The 20,989-nt window shown below is 44.4% G+C and overlaps 1 protein-coding gene across 1 annotated transcript; it reads left to right on the plus strand.

The window, feature by feature from the left end:
• The first annotated feature begins 6,316 nt into the window (after positions 1-6,316).
• slc35a3b (solute carrier family 35 member A3b) lies at positions 6,317-20,989 on the plus strand. Its single transcript, XM_079243362.1, has 8 exons — positions 6,317-6,448; positions 10,314-10,554; positions 10,696-10,850; positions 13,337-13,459; positions 14,705-14,879; positions 15,434-15,552; positions 19,528-19,661; positions 19,749-20,989. Exons 1-8 carry the CDS (start codon positions 6,368-6,370, stop codon positions 19,846-19,848), a joined length of 1,128 nt encoding a protein of 375 aa, XP_079099488.1. The 5' UTR covers positions 6,317-6,367; the 3' UTR covers positions 19,849-20,989.

Genomic DNA, 20,989 nt, shown 5'->3' on the forward strand with positions numbered 1-20,989 from the left:
CAGGCACTGACAGGACCACCTAAATCCTCTCAAGACCATAAATTCTCCGTTTTCTTTTCTTTTTTTTTTTTTTGGTACAAAATTAAATAAATATTTAATTACATTAAAAAATATCTACTTATCTGTTTTTTAAATCAATTAAAACTTTCGATTTTGTGGGGAAAAAAAGACCAAACAAAAAAGACCAAACAAACAAACAAAAATGCTACATTTAATTTTCACACATACTTTCATACATGTGCCTATAATTTCCACTGCGTATTTACACCAATTTAGGACAATAAATTAAAGGTTGACAAAAAAAAAAAAAAGGCAAATGGCATAAAAAGGCCATAAAACCAACAATTTAAATTTAAAAAAATAAAAAATTGGAGACTAGAATATCTGAAGACCCAAAGTAGTAAATGAACAGAAAGAGATATTGTAAAGTCTTGTTTTGAAGCTTTAAAACTTATTTATCCTTTGAGCAAAAACCAGCAGCTGGTTCCTGAAAAGAGGAATCTGGAAACTGAAGACTCTGCCTCCGTTTCTGGTCATTGAAATTCCAGGAACCACAAGGACACCGGTACTCTGGGAACAGAGTGGGTGATGGGATCCACTGATGTTTTGTTTAGTTTATTAAGATAAGATATGCTTAAACTTTGAGGCTTTAAACTGTTATTTTAAGTTCAACTCTGAACTGATCGGGAACCAGTAAGGAGAAGGTAAAACTGAAGATGTATGGTCAAACTGGGATGTGCTGCTCAGAGTTCTGGATCTGCTGGAGGATGTTAAAGGTATTCAGACAACCTGGTTAAACCTGGGACAAAATACCTGTCAACAGGTGCAGAAGTCTGACTGAGAGGAACAGAAAACACCTGACTTGAGCGGAAACATTAAAGCATTGTTCAACTAAATATTACTTTGAGTGATGTAATATGTAATAAATTATCTTATTTGTTTGCTTTTTAAAAATATATTTCGATTTAACTAGAATTAGAAAACAATGTAATGATTTCCATTAAATTTTTATTTATTATTACTTTAGTCAATTTCAGCTTATTTTACAGGCAGCTGTTTTTTTCCTTCTTTAATAAAAGGGGATGAATAAATATGAACACAACTGTGTATGCGTGTGTGTATATATGTATATATGTATTGGAAGCCAGCACCCCCTTAACAAACAAGTAAATGTCTTTTGGAAATCAAATATTTGCCTTTGCAGCACAGGTCCACATCACCAGCAACAGATCTACACAGTGTTGCAGCCTTTGGACCTTTGCAGCAGAGCAAACATGCAGCTGAAGCATCCTTTCTGTTCATTACAGGCTGAAACGTCTGTTTCTTTACAGACCCGGGGTGTCGAGGTCTGGTCCTCGATCCTGGAGGTTTTCAGTCTGTAGGATTCCACTGAAAATTCATGCATTGGAGTTTTATTTGTTTAAATGTGTTAAATATGTTTTGTAGTGTTTAATGTTTACATATTTTAAGTTCATATTTGTAGGTTTAGCTCTCCATTGTAAAAGAAGAGTGACAGTTCGCTGAATCTGCTTTCAGGGGTGTCAAACTCCAGTCCTCTAGAGCCAGAATCCTACAGGTTTTAGTTGTTTCCCTGCACTAACACACCTGATTCAAACCAAATAATCCAGCAGCCTCTTGTCAGCCTGTTCATTCATTTCTGTCAGGTGTGTTGGAGCATGGAGACAACAAAAACCTGCAGGATACTGGCTGTCGAGGACTGGAGTTTGACACCTGGGAGTTAAAGCCTTTCTCGCTGCTGATTGGCTAGCATTGTCACATGGGGGCGGGGCAAGGAAGTGCTGAGTTTTTGTGGCGTTGCTGATGTGTGGAGAAGTGTAAAGTGCTGCTCAACAACTAATCCATCTCCATCCTGTTGTTTAGTCCTCCGAACAGTAAACTCACCACCACATGTTATAACACGGTGAACCCTCGTGTTATAAATGTATCCCTGCTCCAACGTGCCTGGCTCAGATTGAGGAGTCATTGTGCAGAACTTCATATGCTATTGGATCTATTTAATTAGAGTCAGGTGTGTTGGAGCAGGGTTACATAAAGAGCCTGTAGGACTTATTTCGTCAAAGTAATGACAATTAAATAAAAATATGCAACATTAAATTCTGCATAAAATGATTAAATTATGCATATACAGTATCTCCGTGCCGTATCTGTGAAAGGTTTGATTGTGGTTTGAGATCTGTTTCTGAGATGTTTCTGTCGAGTTCTGGATTTTAAAATAAGGGAAATTCTGCGGCAACAGCCAAGAGGGTCACAGTGGGAGAAAGACGGTCACCAGTTCCCCTCCTCAGGTGATAGAAGTTCTGGTCCAGAAAGTAAAAGTCCTGTTCGGCAGCTGTTCTGACCAGTCACCAAACCAGCTGAATTTAATGAGCAGACTTTATTTGCCAGGTAAACGAGCCTGTTAGTGAAAACACCTGTTCTAAATGTACAGATAGAGCCAAAAACATGGCAGGACATTTACTTTCAGGACCAGGAATTGAGAACCCTGGTTATATGGTTGTCGTAGTCGTCTCGTGGACAAGGGGGTTGTCTCCTCATGTCGGTTTATTTCTTCCTTCATCTTCATCTTCATTTTCAGCCACTTATCCGGGGTCGGGTTGCGGGGGCAGCAGCCTAAGCAGGGAAGCCCAGACTTCTCTCTCCCCAGCCACATTTGCCAACTCTGCGGGGGGGATCCCGAGGCGTTCCCAAGCCAGCCGAGAGATATAATCCCTCCAGCATGTCCTGGGTCTTCCCCGGGGTCTCCTCCCAGAGGGACGTGCCTGGAACACCTCACCAGGGAGGTCCAGGAGGCATCCTGACCAGATGCCCGAGCCACCTCAACTGGTTCCTCTCGATGCAGAGATACTCTGATCTCCTCCCGAATGACCGAGCTCCTCGCGCTATCTCTAAGGGAGAGCCCGGCCACCCTGCAGAGGAAACTCATTTCAGCCGCCTGTATACGAGAAATTTGAACTCCTCCACTTGAGGCAGGACTTCACTCCCGACCCGGAGAGGGCAATCCTCCCTATTCCGGCTGAGGACAATGGTCTCAGATTTGGAGGTGCTGATTCTCATCCCACCCGCTTCACACTCGGCCACGAGTCACTCAAGTGAGAGCTGGAGATCACGACCAGATGAAGCCAACAGGACCACGTCATCTGCAAAAAGCAGAGACCCAATACTGAGGCCACCAAGCCGGATCCCCTCAACACCTCGGCTGCGCCTAGAAATTCTTTCCATATAAGCTATGAACAGAATTGGTGATAAAGGGCAGCCTTGGTGCAGTCCAACCCTCACCGGAAACGAATCCGACTTACTACCGGCAATGCGGACCGAGCTCTGACACCTGTCGTACAGGGACCGGACAGCTCGCACAAGGGGGTCCGGTACCCCATACTCCCGGAGTACCCCCCCACAGGAGCCCCTGGGGGACACGGTCGAACGCCTTCTCCAGGTCCACAAAGCACATGTAGACTGGTTGGGCAAACTCCCATGCCCCCTCCAGGACCCCAAAGAGGGTATAGAGCTGGTCCACTGTTCCGCGACCAGGACAAAAACCACACTGCTCCTCCTCAATTCTACTATCCGGGGGGCCTCCTCTCCAGGACCCCTGAATAGACCTTACCAGGGAGGCTGAGGAGTGTGATTCTCCTGTAATTGGAACACACCCTCTGGTCCCCCTTCTTAAAAAGGGGGACCACCACCCCAGCCTGCCAATCCAGACACACACACACATACATATACATATATATATATATATATATATATATATATATATATATATATATATATATATATACACACACACACTACCAGTCAAAAGTTTGGATACACTTTCCCATTAAACCAATGGGAAAGTGTGTCCAAACATTTGACTGGTACTGTATATATACACTGTATACAGTGCATCCAGAAAATATTCACAGCACTACACTTTTTCCACATTTTGCTATGATACAGCCTTATTTCAAATTGCTTTAAATTAATCTCGTTCCTCAAAATTCTACACACAATACCATAATATGACAAAGTGAAAAAGTTATGTCAGATGTGCACAAATTTATTAAAAATGAAAAACTAAGAGATCACGTGCACATAAGTATTCACAGCCTTTGCTTAATACTTTGTTGATCCAACTTTCGCGGCAATTACGACCTACAGCATTTGTGAATATGATGCCACAAGCTTGGCACACCTATCTTTAGGCAGTTTGTTCCATTCTTCCTCGCAATACTTCTCAAGCTCCATCAGATTGGGTGAGAGACGTCAGTGCACAGCCATTTTCAGATCTCTACAGAGATGTTCAGTTAGATCCCAGTCTGGGTTCTGGCTGAGGCGCTCCAGGACATTCACAGAGTTGTCCTGAAGCCATTCCTTTGCGATTTTGGCTGTGTGCTTCAGGTTGTTGTCCTGCTGGAAAATAAACCGTCGCCCCAGTCTGAGATCCAGACTGCTTTGGATCAATTTTCATCCAGCATGTCTCTGTACACGGCTGCATTCATCTTTCCTTTTATGCAGACTAGTCTGCCAGTTCCTGCTGCTGAAAAACATCCCCATAGCATGATGCTGCCACCACCATGCTTCACTGTAGGGATGGTATTGGCTTGGTGAGGAGCGGTGCCTGGTTTCCTCCAAACATGACGCCTGGCATTCACACTGAAGAGCTCGATCTTTGTCTCATCAGACCAGAGAATGTAGTTTCTCATGGCCTGAGAGTCCTTCCGGTACCTTTTGGCAAACTCCAGATGGGTTGCCATGAGCCTTTGACTAAGGACTAGCTTTCATCTGGCCACTCTTACCATACAGGCCTGACTGGTGGATAGCTGCAGAGATGGTTGTCCTTCTTGAAGTTTCTTCTCTCTCCTCAGAGGAACACTGGAGCTCTGACAGAGTGACCATCAGGGTCTTGGTCACCTTCCTGACTAAGGCGCACCTCACCCGATCACTCAGTTTAGACGGCCGGCCAGCTCTAAGAAAGTGTCCTGGTGGTTCCAAACTTCTTCCATTTACGAATGATGGAGGTCACTGTGGTCATTGGGACCTTCAAAGCAGCAGAAATGTTTTGGTAGCCTTCCCCTGGAGGTCTACAGACAATTCCTTTGACTTCATGGTGTGTGTTTCTACTCTGACATCCACTGTCTACTGTGGGGCCGTATATAGACAGGTGTGTGCCTTTCCAAATTATTTTCAATCAACTGAATTCACCACAGGTGGACTCCAATTAAGTAGCAGAAACATCTGAAGGATAAACTGTGGAAACAGGATTCACCTGAGCTCAATTGTGAGTCTTATGGCAAAGGCTGTGAATACTTATGTACATGTGATTTCTTAGTTTCTTATTTTTAATTTGTGCTAATCTCAAAGATAACTTTTTCACTTTGTTATTTTTGGGTATTGTATGTAGAAATTTGAGGAACAAGATTAATTTAATACCATTTTAATAAGGCTGTAACATAGAAGAAGCGTAGCGCTGTGAATACTTTCAGGATGCACTGTATAGAAATGAAAGATGGCTGAAGACCTTTCCTCATAAAACAGAATAGAAAACTTGACTTTGTCACTTGGCTGCAAGTAGAAATGTCTGAAATCTTTCTAAAAAAAGGAAACCAGCATGAAGGAATCATCTGATGTTTATTATTTTGAGTGATAAACTTTAACACAGATCTTTAGTTTTTTAGAAGGAAAGTTTGCCAAACACAGAGAGCATGTTCCTAAACTGTTCTTAGAGCGTTTATTAGGGAAACATGTATATTCTCACAAACACACAGAGCAGGATTATGTAGCCAAGCCCTTCCTCTGAGCTCAGCTGCCTCATAAGGAAGTCAGTGTGGAGGAAACCACGCCTCCTGTTCTGTCAGCACGGCTTGTTGTACATCCTCTTTCCAGTACAGCAGAGTGTGTGCAACAGCAAACACTTCTTTCCTGAAATGACTGGAGCAGAAAGTTAAAGATTCACATGCTGGTTCTCACATTTCTGCCACCAAATCAGTCATTAACAGGGGACAAAAGAGGCTTCACAGTGGGAGTGGAGAGGAGACACAAGCTGGGTCAGATCCACGTAAACAAAAGCCATACGAGGGCTGTGGCATTGAGAGGAAGGAAAGAATAAGCACACAATGCAATGAGCCCATCTGAGCCAACCCAGCCGGTTTATCTTGAAACGGACAAGCTACTTAAACTCCTCCCACCACTAACACGGCTCTGTGCGCCTCTCTTCCAGAAGTGACACAGCAGCAAAGGTTTCGTGTGGTCAGTCTGTTTTACTAATCTGCTCTCCGTGTGAGGAGCCGCTCGGTTTTGAGGCCATGTGGTTGAGGTGACAGAGAGAGCAAAGTGGAGCTTAAACACAAAGCTGGAGAGAGAGAAGATGCTTCCTTCAGGAAATACAAGACCGATGACTGAAGAATGTCTGTCTTCAGACTTCCAGGATGCCGGAAATATGAAACTGGTAATGATCAAGTTCCATTTGTTAACTCTGCCGTTTGTTCCTGACCATGTGTGAAGAACAAGCACAAACACACACACATACACACACACACACACACACACACACACACACACACACTGGAGATGGTTTGCTTTCTTTTTTCTCTGCAAAGTTAAAGTGAAAGCAGAAGTAGATTAACTTAATGTGCTCAAGCTCTTACACATTAACCTGTGTTTTTCTGTGTGTTGATGTGTGTGTATACTGGAGATTTTGGGTGTAAACAATGAACATGTGCAGACCTGTCATGCTGTAAGGAGATGAAGCTCTGGACGATGTGGTTAAGATCAGAGCTTGGATTTGAGTAAAGTTGTTGATCCTGTTAAACCTGTGTGTCTAACTATGTGATTCTTGGTGTTTGCTGAACTTAACAGTGCCGAGCTGTTCATTAGGAAAGTGAATTAGTGTTTTCCTTTTAGGACAGTCTGTCTTCTCTCTCTTTTATTCCATCTTTGGCGTCTTTTCCTGTTTGATCTGGGGTTTTGTTGTGACCAGTCCTTCTTGTAAGGGCTCAAACTGGTCTTCATGTGGCAAAATGTCATTTCTGGGTCCTGGTTAGGACTGTCATGATGTGTTTTGTGTTGTGTCTTTAGTGCTAGTTTCCTGTATTATTTTGTAGTTTTTCCTTGTTTAGTCCCCTTGCCTTGTTTACTGTGTAGTCTTTGTTCCTGTTCATAGTTTTCACCTGGTCTTGTTAGTTTCATCCATTTCTGGTAGTCTCCCCAAGTTGTTTGCCTTCAGTTAAGTTGTTTTTTTTTTAAATAAAGCATCCCATCTCTGCATTTGGGTCCCCACATCCTCGCCACCCTGACAAGGACCCCTTGTAGTTGGAGGGTGTGCTCCAACTCCAGGGGGATCATGATCCTCAGCTTCCCTGGTAGGGTCTATTCAGGGATCCAGAGAGGATCCAAGTGTGGTTTTCATCCTGAGTCTGGAACAGTGGACCAACCCAATACTCTTTTCAGGGTCCTGGAGGGGGCGTGGGAATGTGCCCAACCAGTCTAAATGTGCTTTGTGGACGTGGAGAAGGCGTTCGACTGTATCCCCCAGGGACTCCTGTGAAGGGTATTCCAGGAATATGTAGTACTGGACCCCTTGTACAGGTTGTCCCGTACTCCGGTACCTCCGCGCCGGTCTGTCGTGGTGAAGAAGGAGCTGAGCCAGAAAGCAAAGCTCTCGATTTACCAGTCGATCTATGTTCCTACCCTCACCTATGGTCATGAGCTGTAGGTTGTGACCTACAGAACCAGATTTCACATACAGATGGCTGAAATGATTTTCCTCCTTAAGGTGGCCGGGCCCTCCCTGAGGGCACATTCACATCAGCCTTTTTGATTCAGATCCAAGTCTGTTTGCTGGGAAAGTCTGCTTCATTTCGGGAAATGTGAATGCGCCAAATGAATTCTGATTCGGCTCAAAGAAGCAGACTCGGCCCGCTTACAAACGCAGGTCTTGACACATTTCAAGCGTACCAAATACAGGAAAAGGACTACAAACAAAAAACAGTCACTTTCTGTATTCGACGCAGCATTGCATTGTGGGTAAATACATAGTGATGGCTTTAAGGGTCCTCTGCCTTGCCTGGTGTTCATACTGCGTCTATTGTTGCAGAGTATTTCTGCAGTATACTTGCATAAGACACAATAAAAACCCAAAACAGCCATAGTTTCGTCTCCATGTTTAACTCGCAACAGAGTTCTTCTTCACACGAGTCTTGGTGGGTCTTTGGTGGGAATGTGGATTTATTATTCTAATGGTTTGACTCGTTTGACCAAAGTGCAGTGTGAATGCGATCTCTGTCTGAATGGATACACCCCCCACAACTGAGCCGAGTCCCCAATCGGACAGAGTCTTGCGGACTATCCTGAAGTCAATACATCCTCAGAGACTATGTGAAAAGCTTAGTTATTCAAGAGGGTCTCAGAGTAGAGCCGCAGCTCCTCCACATCCAGAGAAGCCAGTTGAGGTGCCTCGAGCATCTGCTTAGGATGCCTCCTGGACACCTCTGTAGTGTCATCGCGTACGTCCCTGTGTTAGGAGACCCTGGGGGAGATCCAGGACATGCTGGAGACATTATATCTCTTGAGTGGACTGGGAACACCTTGGGATCCCCCAATGAGCTGGCAAATGTGGCTGGGAAGGGGAAGTGTGGGCTTCCCTGCTTAGGCTGGTGCCCCCCACTCCCCAACCTGACCCCAGATAAGTGTCAGAAAATGGATGGATGGATGAGTTATAAAAAAAAAAAAAAAAAAAAGGACTACCGCAACAGTTGTCATGAAGGTAAACCTGACCTATTAAACCTAAAATGGATTTTTGAACCAGGCTGTAAACATGTTTATCTCTGCCGTGAAGTTGGTCTTTTTAACATGGGAGTCTATGGGGATTTGCTCTGTTTTGGAGCCCCTAGTGGATGAAGGGGGAACTGCAAGTTTTTGGCAGTTCTGCAAAGGCTACTACTGCAGGTTGCCGCTTGGTCGTGATGCAAATCTAGACAGTTGTGACATGATTTACAAATGGTAAAAATTCATTGTTCATTTATTTTCCTAACCGCTTAATCCAATTCCGGGGAAGCTGGAACCTATCCCAGCAGTCTTTGTGCAAAAGGCAAGGTACACCCTGGACAGCTCGCCAGTCCATTGCAGATGTTAAAAATTGATTCTTTAATTATTAAAGACAAAATGTTGAGGAACACAAAAAGGGGAAAGTGTAGTCTGTGGTGTGCACATAACAAAGATGGTTGAGCGTCAAATCTGACCCTCTCTGTTTAAGGCTACTGTGTGGAAATACTCCAGCTTCTCTGCTTGGCTTCATTTGCTTGAAAAAACAAACTCGGATGCATATCAAAAAGCATAGCGTAGCTTCAAATGAACAAAATGCAGGAAATGGACTACAATGTGGAGGATATTATGGCTTCAACACAAGGCATTGGGGATAAACGCAACCAAAACAAAAGCCGCCTGTATACGAGAAATTTGAACTCCTCCACTTGAGGCAGGACCTGACTCCCGACCCGGAGAGGGCAATCCACCCTATTTAGAAATTTATTGTCATATATGTAAAAAGCTGGTAAAAGTTAGAAATGTGATCAACCCAAGACTGCAAGGATCTGACGCAGCTGCATGTTTTGCTCTTATGTGGAGGAAATAAAAGTTTTCTTTGATGTTTGTCACAATGAGCATGAGAAACAATGGTTCACATGTTCACTATAAAAGTAGTTGTAGTCGAGTCACACAGGGGAAAAAGATGCATCCGTAATTGTTGTCTAATCTGATCAAGACTATCGGAATCAAATTAATTAAATCTTGATGTGCCTAAAGACCACCTCTAATGTGTTCTATTTTCTTCTATGGTTCATTCAAGGCAATACTCATCCCAAACAATGTTCTAGCACCTATCTAATAAAGCTGGTACTGCAGTTTTAAAACTCAGAGGCTTCTCACTTCATACACTGAGTTCTTTGTCCATTCGTTAAACTGGTTGCACAAATATGGTGGCTGTCAGGTATGTGGTCCTACGTTAAGTAGACATAAATAGCTCATTCTAGAGAATAAAAGCATAATAAGTCTTTTAATAAAGTGATTGGGTCCCATTAGAAACAGTTTTTGATTATTGAATTGCATTTTTCTGGCATTTACATTTTGATTTGGGTTAAAAATGTATCTTTAAGTGCAGTTTGAAGTTTAGCCCGGGCTGTCCAACAGATGATCTCTCTTGGACAGAGACCAGTTGAGCTTGTTGGGAGGACAAACTTAGGCTGAGTGGCAAAACCAGGCAGACCTACTTTTCCTCTGACTGAATCTGTCTCATTTGTCTTGTGTCCATCCTCAAGACTCATCCGTTGCTTGTTAACACAGAAGAAGGGCTCCCCAAAATGGTCTCATCACACTCCTCGAGGCTAAAGTACCTGTCGCTAGGGGTGTTGGTGCTGCAGACCACCTCACTGGTGCTCACAATGCGCTACTCCCGTACACTGAAGGAGGACGGTCCTCGATACCTGGCTTCCTCTGCTGTGGTGTCAGCTGAAGTGCTCAAGATCTTTGCATGCACCTGCCTTGTCTTCATGGAGAACAGTGAGTGAGAAAGAGAGGGAATGTGTGTGCGACTTACCTATGAATCATTAATTATCTGATCTGACAGAACAACTCTATATGAAAGCTACCTTGTCTTTTCAACACATTGAATTTAACTACCATCAGTGTTTTCTCTGTCAGATTTCAGCTTGCGTGCCATGAACCTGCTGCTGAAGGAGGAGATTGTGAAGAAGCCTGTGGAGACCATGAAGCTGGCCGTGCCTGCGGGGATCTACACGCTGCAAAACAATCTGCTCTATGTTGCCTTGTCCAACCTGGATGCAGCCACTTATCAGGTTACATACATGCAGCTGCAAATTCACTGTGTGTCACTGAATGAGTTGGGTTTCTTTCAGGCTTGAGAGTACAGACTTGTCTACAGGAAGTCATTATGTTAGGAGGGGGGAGGAGAGTTACTGGACTATGTGAGACATGAAATTTAAGCTTCCATATTTTTTCGTTTCATGAGTTTTTATCAGCTTCTGTTCAGCAGATGTGGCAGAATATTGGAGTTTTAACTAAAAATGGGCATTTCTTATTTAACTTTTCTTTGATACGATCCTCCATCTGGAACTGCTAAAAGAGGACGGTGGAGAGCAAAACCTCCACCAGACCCACAACCAGGAAGAAAAACCTCCATCTGAACCTGAACCAGGAAGAAAAAACCTCCATATGAACCAGAACCAGGAAGAAAAAACCTCCATCTGAACCAGATCCAGGAAGGAAAACCTCCATCTGAACCAGAACCAGGAAGGAAAACCTCCATCTGAACCAGAACCAGGAAGGAAAACCTCCATCTGAACCAGAACCAGGAAGGAAAACCTTAATCTGAACCAGAACCAGGAAGGAAAACCTCCACCAGACCCACAACCAGGAAGGAAAACCTTAATCTGAACCAGAACCAGGAAGGAAAACCTTAATCTGAACCAGAACCAGGAAGGAAAACCTTAATCTGAACCAAAACCAGGAAGGAAAACCTCCACCAGACCCACAACCAGGAAGAAAAACCTCCATCTGAACCTGAACCAGGAAGAAAAAACCTCCATCTGAACCAGATCCAGGAAGGAAAACCTTAACCTGAACCAGAACCAGGAAGGAAAACCTCCACCAGACCCACAACCAGGAAGAAAAACCTCCATCTGAACCAGAACCAGGAAGGAAAACCTCCATCTGAACCAGATCCAGGAAGAAAAAACCTCCATTTGAACCAGAACCAGGAAGGAAAACCTCCATCTGAACCAGAACCAGGAAGGAAAACCTCCATCTGAACCAGAACCAGGAAGGAAAACCTCCATCTGAACCAGAACCAGGAAGGAAAACCTCCATCTGAACCAGATCCAGGAAGAAAAAACCTCCATTTGAACCAGAACCAGGAAGGAAAACCTCCATCTGAACCAGAACCAGGAAGGAAAACCTCCATCTGAACCAGAACCAGGAAGGAAAACCTCCATCTGAACCAGAACCAGGAAGGAAAACCTTAATCTGAACTAGAACCAGGAAGGAAAACCTCCACCAGACCCACAACCAGGAAGGAAAACCTTCATCTGAACCAGATGCAGGAAGGAAAACCTCCATCTGAACCGGAACCAATTGAAGAAACCATTCCGAAGTCCGATGGAGCAGAACTCTGTCGGGGGGGGGGGGATCTGATCTGAGAGCAGATAAGAACCTCTTTTAAACCTTAGTAAGAAAGACGTCATTGAGTCGTCATAAATCCAGACTCTCTGGCACCTCTCATCACATAGAGGTCCCTCTTCAGATGGAAGAGATTAAACCTTCTAAGACATAAACTACGTCTCTCTGAGTAGTTCCTTATGGGTAGTAACTTGTCATCACAGGTCACCATGCATGCTTTACGTCAATGAAAACGATCAAGCAAATAGTTGATAGACAGTGTCCCTTTAGAAAGTAGTTTAGGTCGACCCGAGCTTAGATTAGGAATACACAAAGAGAAAACCTTTTAACATAAAAAGTGAACTAATGTATAAATATTTCCATAATTACATATATGTGAATACATGTAACATGAAATACCACATTCAGTAGGAAACAATATGAAATTTCCACTACAGAAAACAAAAAAAGAGCAACAACGACAGCGTGAGATATTCATGCATGAAGGTTAAAGTGAGCATAGAAGAGCCGAGTGCATAATGGGACGTCCTCTGGCAGCCTGAGTTTATGGCAGCATATCTAAACTTTAGATATGCTGCCATTTTATCCCACTTTAGATTAAGCTGGTATTAAAGGTAGAGATGGTGTCTTTAATCAGAAGCCATGCTGGGAGCTGGTTCAATGGAGAAGGATGTGACAACTAAAAGTTCTGCCCCCTACTCTGGTTTAAGAGACTCCACGAACCACAAGTAAGCCTGTTTTCTGAGATTACAGTGCTCTGTTTGGGAAAATGTGGAACTATGAGACATTTACAATCCAGTGGAGCTTGGTTTCTAAAAATTTTATATGCAAGGAGAAAAATGTAAATTCTACTTTGAATTTTTCAGCAGTTAAATCTGAAAGTACCAAGTACATGAACTAGACAGGATGTTCCTCATTTTGGCTAAATAACATATTTATTAGTATTAGAATTAGAGTTTATGAGTTCTTATTATGAGTTTAAGGTCAGATTTTAGTCCAAAATAACTCTTAAATGTGCTGGAAGCCAAGTTTATGTCATCCAGACTAGTTATTTGTATGTTTTCCATGCTAAAACTTATTCTGCCCATATATGTTCACACAAACCTGCTGGTGAACATGTGGTCATATGTGTCTCTGGTGTGTACAGGTCACATATCAGCTGAAGATCCTCACCACAGCGCTGTTCTCCGTCTCCATGCTCGGGAAGAAGCTGGGCCTCAACCAGTGGCTCTCCCTGCTCCTCCTCATGGCTGGAGTTGCTCTGGTGCAGGTAACAAGCAAAAGCCAACGCATTCACTGCTCACAAAAAGTTGGGAATATTCATCTTATGGGTAAAACATACAGAATTGTGTTTGAGGTTTAAAGGTTAGAGAAATTAAATCAAGTCCACCCGTAAATGTTATATTTTAGATTCACGCTGATATACAAAAAGGAAAATATCTCTAAACCTTTTGTAAATAGTGTAGATCAGTGCTTTCTAACCTGGGATCCCTGGACCTTTGGGGGTCCCCAAGCTTTGACTTTTCAGAGCCAGCACCTGTCCACAAAGAGACGAGTGAGGTCTATTCACTTAATTTTTAAAATTCTATTCTATTCTACAATCATTTATCCAAAGCGACTTACATATGAGTGAGAACAAAAAGCATGAAATCAAACAGTAGAGGACTTTGTAGGAAGGTACTGGTACACTGTCCATTTGGACGCAGGTTCTTACATGAAATGCTACAGGCTGTTTTTTTGTTTTTTCTTTGTTTGTTTTTCTCCCTTCCCACCCAACAATATTACCTATGTTAAAATACAAAGAATTAATACCATGTTTTTTGCAAGGAACTGAGCTAAGTTCTCCAACTTTTCCAACAAATATAGCTAAACTAGGTGTGGAAATAATTTTGGGCGTTTAATTTATATAAAACCGGAGTTTTTGGTAAAATGCTAAGTTTGCACGGTCACTGTGTGTGTAGTGACTGAAAGAACAAGATGGCAAATACAGGCGGCTGAAATGAGTTTCCTATGCAGGGTGGCGGCTCTCCTTCAGAGATAGGGTGAGAAGCTCGGTCATCCAGGAGGGGCTCAGAGTAGAGCCGCTGCTCTTCCTCATTGAGAGGAGTCAGATGAGGTGGTTGAGATATCTGGTTAGGATGCCTCCTGGACATCTTCTTGGTCTTTTCACCATGGAGACGTCCAGGTGTGATTATATCTCTCAACTGGCCAGGGAACGGCTCAGGATCCCCTCTGATGAGCTGGCAAATGTGGCAAGAAAGAGGGACATGTCTAGTAAAGGCCACGATGCAGATGATTTCTTCTTATTGTGACAAAAGAAAAGAATAAAAGTAAGACTGTATTTGGATAACTTAACTATGGACCAGCCAGGATTCATCTTTTGTAATGAGAAGCAGCAAAAAATATAATAAAGCCAAGCATAGTTTCAGCATGCGGCAGGTGGGGGGTTGTAAAAGGTCTGTGAATATGGATGTTCACTCCTCCTGGGTGTTGTTATCCATGTTTCCCTCTTTAGTGGCCTGCAGATTCTGGAGAAGACGTGGAGCAGAAGATCGTGACGGCCGGCTCCCAGTTTGTGGGACTCATAGCTGTGCTGATGGCCTGCGTGTCCAGCGGTTTTGCTGGAGTTTACTTTGAGAGGATCCTGAAGGAGACAAAGCAGAGCGTGTGGGTCCGAAACATCCAACTGGGTGAGTGTGTGTCAGGCCGAAATGATGTGTGTTCACCTATAAAGAATCTGTTATTTTGTGAGAAATGCAAAAATGAAAAATGAGCAATAGAATATAATCATAAAAAAGCAATGCCACCTACAAACTCAGGTAAAAATCAACCCTGTGAAATCCACCACTGAACCTAAATTTAATTAATCAGAAAAAATCAAAGTCTTGAGCTTCAGTATAACATGTTAAATACTTTGTATTTCACTGCCATGTTCTTCGCGGCATCAAGGTGACTTCGCCTAAGATAACCACCTGGCTTGATAACTGGGTCACAACTGAATTAAGCTTCAACGTCTCTGTTGTCTGTCCTTTTGTGTCTGTTCCAATGAACAGTACCAGCGTTAGGTGTGACAAAACAGGTTTTTCACCTTGAAGGGTTTTCTGGTTTAATTCATGTTCACATTGAGGAGAAAAGGGATGTGTCTACTTTGTGACATTTCAGGGCAGAGGTGGCAGGATTACTACATGGCTGTTAAACTGCTCTGACAAACATTTCACCGCTGCTCTCTTTTGTTCCTTTTTAGGTGTGTTCAGCTTTGTGTTTGGCTTTATAGGAATGATGGCGTATGACGGCCACAGCGTGATGAAATCAGGAATGTTTCAGGGCTACAGCGCAATTACCTGCACAGTTATACTACTGCAGGTTTGTAGTTCATTCTCACTTTATGGTCTACACTTATTGTCCACTTTATCAGGTCCACCTTGCTCGTAGCTGGTTAGACCCCCTTTTCCTTCAAAACTCCTTCAATCTCCCGTTCCACCTCATCACCATGAGAATCTCCCGTTCCGCCTCATCATGATGAGAGTCTCCCGTTCCACCTCAACACCATGAAAATGTCCCGTTCCACCTCATCATGATGAGAATCTCCCGTTCCACCTCATCATGATGAGAATCTCCCGTTCCACCTCATCATGATGAGAATCTCCCGTTCCACCTCATCACCATGAGAATCTCCCGTTCCACCTCATCATGATGAGAGTCTCCCGTTCCACCTCATCATGATGAGAATCTCCCGTTCCACCTCATCACCATGAGAATCTCCCGTTCCACCTCATCATGATGAGAGTCTCCCGTTCCACCACATCATGATGAGAATCTCCCGTTCCACCACATCATGATGAGAATCTCCCGTTCCACCTCATCATGATGAGAATCTCCCGCTCCACCTCATCATGATGAGAATCTCCTGTTCCACCTCATCACCATGAGAATCTCCCGTTCCACCTCATCATGATGAGAGTCTCCCGTTCCACCACATCATGATGAGAATCTCCCGTTCCACCACATCATGATGAGAATCTCCCGTTCCACCTCATCATGATGAGAATCTCCTGTTCCACCTCATCACCATGAGAATCTCCCGTTCCACCTCATCATGATGAGAATCTCTCGTTCCACCTCATCACCATGAGAATCTCCCGTTCCACCTCATCATGATGAGAATCTCCCAATCCACCTAATCATGAGAATCTCCCGTTCCACCTCATCACCATGAGAATCTCCCGTTCCACCTCATCATGATGAGAATCTCCCGTTCCACCTCATCATGATGAGAGTCTCCCGTTCCACCTCATCACCATGAGAATCTGCCGTTCCACCTCATCATGATGAGAATCTCCCATTCCACCTCATCACCATGAGAATCTCCCGTTCCACCTCATCATGATGAGAATCTCCCGTTCCACCTCATCATGATGAGAATCTCCCGTTCCACCTCATCACCATGAGAATCTCCCGTTCCACCACATCATCATGAGTCTCCCGTTCCACCTCATCACCATGAGAATCTCCCGTTCCACCTCATCACCATGAGAATCTCCCGTTCCACCTCATCACCATGAGAATCTCCCGTTCCACCTCATCACCATGAGAATCTCACAGTTCCACCACATCACCATGAGAATCTCCCGTTCCACATCATCACCATGAGAATCTCCCGTTCCACCACATCACCATGAGAATCTCCCGTTCCACCACATCACCATGAGAATCTCCCGTTCCACCTCATCACGATGAGAATCTCCCGTTCCACCTCATCACGATGAGAATCTCCCGTTCCACCTCATCACGATGAGAATCTCCCGTTCCACCACATCACCATGAGAATCTCCCGTTCCACCTCATCACGATGAGAATCTCCCGTTCCACCTCATCACCATGAGAGTCTCCCATTCCACCTCATCACCATGAGAATCTCCCGTTCCACATCATCACCATGAGAATCTCCCAATCCACCTAATCATGAGAATCTCCCGTTCCACCTCATCACCATGAGAGTCTCCCATTCCACCTCATCACCATGAGAATCTCCCGTTCCACATCATCACCATGAGAATCTCCCAATCCACCTAATCATGAGAATCTCCCGTTCCACCTCATCACCATGAGAATCTGCCGTTCCACCTCATCATGATGAGAATCTCCCATTCCACCTCATCACCATGAGAATCTCCCGTTCCACCTCATCATGATGAGAATCTCCCGTTCCACCTCATCATGATGAGAATCTCCCGTTCCACCTCATCACCATGAGAATCTCCCGTTCCACCACATCATCATGAGTCTCCCGTTCCACCTCATCACCATGAGAATCTCCCGTTCCAACTCATCACCATGAGAATCTCCCGTTCCACCTCATCACCATGAGAATCTCCCGTTCCACCTCATCACCATGAGAATCTCACAGTTCCACCACATCACCATGAGAATCTCCCGTTCCACATCATCACCATGAGAATCTCCCGTTCCACCACATCACCATGAGAATCTCCCGTTCCACCACATCACCATGAGAATCTCCCGTTCCACCTCATCACCATGAGAATCTCCCGTTCCACCTCATCACGATGAGAATCTCCCGTTCCACCTCATCACGATGAGAATCTCCCGTTCCACCTCATCATGATGAGAATCTCCCGTTCCACCACATCACCATGAGAATCTCCCGTTCCACCTCATCACGATGAGAATCTCCCGTTCCACCTCATCACCATGAGAGTCTCCCATTCCACCTCATCACCATGAGAATCTCCCGTTCCACCTCATCACCATGAGAATCTCCCGTTCCACCTCATCATGATGAGAATCTCCCGTTCCACCTCATCACCATGAGAATCTCCCGTTCCACCTCATCACGATGAGAATCTCCCGTTCCGCCTCATCATGATGAGAGTCTCCCGTTCCACCTCAACACCATGAAAATGTCCCGTTCCACCTCATCATGATGAGAATCTCCCGTTCCACCTCATCACCATGAGAATCTCCCGTTCCACCTCATCATGATGAGAGTCTCCCGTTCCACCACATCATGATGAGAATCTCCCGTTCCACCACATCATGATGAGAATCTCCCGTTCCACCTCATCATGATGAGAATCTCCCGCTCCACCTCATCATGATGAGAATCTCCTGTTCCACCTCATCACCATGAGAATCTCCCGTTCCACCTCATCATGATGAGAATCTCCCGTTCCACCTCATCACCATGAGAATCTCCCGTTCCACCTCATCACCATGAGAATCTCCCGTCCCACCACATCATTATGAGAGTCTCCCGTTCCACCTCATCACCATGAGAATCTCCCGTCCCACCACATCATGATGAGAGTCTCCCGTTCCACCTCATCACCATGAGAATCTCCCGTTCCACCTCATCATGATGAGAATCTCCCGTTCCACCTCATCATGATGAGAATTTCCCGTTCCACCTCAACACCATGAAAATCTCCCGTTCCACCTCATCATGATGAGAATCTCCCGTTCCACCTCAACACCATGAAAATCTCCCGTTCCACCTCATCATGATGAGAATCTCCCGTTCCACCACGTCCCAAAGCTGCTCTGCTGGATGTAGATCTGGTGACTGTGGAGGCCGTTGGAGGACAGTGAACTCATCGTCATGGTGAAGATGATGTGAGCTTTGTGACATGGTGCATCATCCTGCTGGAAGTTTCCATCAGAAGATGCTACACTACTCATAAAGGGATGGACATGGTCAGCAGCAGGACTCAGGATGGATCCATGTTGTCATGATGTTTCCAGCAGATTCTGATCCTACCATGTGAATGTGGAGCTGAACTGGAGACTCATCAGACCAGCAACGTTTCTCCATCTTCTATTGTCCAGTTCTGGTGAGTCTGTGGGAATTGTAGCCTCAGTTTCCTGTTCTTACTGACAGGAGGGAACCCGCTGTGGTCTTCTGCTGCTGGAGACCATCTGCTAGCCATCATCTCCAACCAGTCTCTCCAGTCTCCTCTAACAAGACATTCTGGTCCAGACAACTGCTGCTCGCTGGATATTTTCCCTTCTTCAGACCCTCTATGGAAACACTGGAGATGGTTGTTTGAACATCCAGTAAATATTAATACCAACAATATGCCACGTTCAAAGTCTGTCATTCTGATGTCTGCATGTTGTAACAAGTTGCGGCCATGTGACTGGCAGATCAGATGTTTGTACATAGAAGCGGTTGAACAGGTGGACCTGATATCGTGGACGATAAACTTATGTTCATTTTGTTGACAGATGTTTGTAAAGTTGTGGTTAAAATGAACAACGGCAGCAGTGGCTGCTGGTTTCAAGCTGAGAGAATTTTGAAGGCATTATCTTTGTCCACAGGCTCTGGGCGGGCTGGTGATTGCGGTGGTGATTAAATATGCGGACAACATCCTTAAAGGATTTGCCACGTCTCTGTCAATCATCTTTTCAACGCTCATTTCATATTTCCTTTTGAGGGACTTCAACCCTACTGGGTAATCTTCCTAACACAGAAATAACTTTATATACGATTCTTCTGTTGTATTGTAATGTTTTTCATTCTCTTCCTGCTTCTTCTCCAGGCTGTTTTTCTTCGGGGCAGTGCTGGTTATCGCTGCCACATTTCTGTACAGCTACCAGGGCAAACCTGCCAGCAGCAGCATTAGCTCCACCAAGGTGTAATCTGGGAGCTCTGGGAGCTACACCACCTAACAGACGGAGCAGGACTCTACAAACTGTTACCAAGACTTTGGCTTGATGGACTTCAATGAAGCAAAAACTAATTAAAAAAAAAAACAAAAACAGAAAAAGGCAAGAAATGAAGAGTATCACTGTGTTTTACTGCTACATGACCACATCTGTGGTGCTGCTTTGCCCAAACAATGGAGGCAAATATTTGAAAATTCTTATTTTGTTGTTGTTTTTTACAAGTTCAGTATTTGAGCTGTGTATTCATATGATATGGGAAGACTGGGAATGGGGTTATATTGTATGTTATATTTAAGTGGTATTAAAGCTGGGGTAGGTAATGTTGGGGAGCTAGCAAGATGTGAAAGTGGTGCCCTGTCTTGGCTCCTCCCCCTCTGGTTTTGCTCCTTGCGTGATCCAAGGATTTTTTAAAAATAAACCGAGCCGGGTCGGGAAATCATTCCTGCATTTTCTCAGCCATGTTTGCCTTCCGAGTTCCTTCTTCACTACTTTGTATTTTCATCCTAACACGCTGTTTATATGCAGGGTGTGGCTATCAGGTATGCGCTGCTGGAGGGGGAGGAGGGGAGCTGGGAGAAGAAGCTTACGAAATAAAAGAAATGAACAACTCTATTTGGGTCCAAATGTTTGGATTGGGGCTGCACGGTGGCACAGTGGTTAGCACTGTGGCCTCACAGCAAGAGGTTCACTGGTTCAATCCTTTTTGGTCAGTGGCCTTTCTGTGTGGAGTCTGCATGTTCTCCTCGTGTATGCGTGGGTTCTCTCCAGGTTCTCCAGCTTCCTCCCACCATCCAAAGACATGCATGATAGGTTAATTGGTTACTCTAAATTGCCCCTAGGAGTGAGCGTGAGTGGTTGTTCGTCTCTCTGTGTGGCCCTGCGATGGACTGGCGAGCTGTCCAGGGTGTACCCTGCCTGTCGCCCAAAGCCAGCTGGGATAGGCTCCAGCTTCCCCACAACCCTGAATTGGATTAAGCGGTTCAGAAAATGAATGAATGAATGTTTGGATTGGTCAGAGTTTTTACAGATTTACAGTAAACTGAGGGGTCTAACTATATTTCTTATTGTTCATGATTACAAAATGTACAGACTACTATCAGGACGAGGAACCACT

Source organism: Telmatherina bonti, assembly GCF_933228915.1.
Source record: "Telmatherina bonti genome assembly, chromosome: 7".
NCBI lineage: Eukaryota > Metazoa > Chordata > Actinopteri > Atheriniformes > Telmatherinidae > Telmatherina > Telmatherina bonti.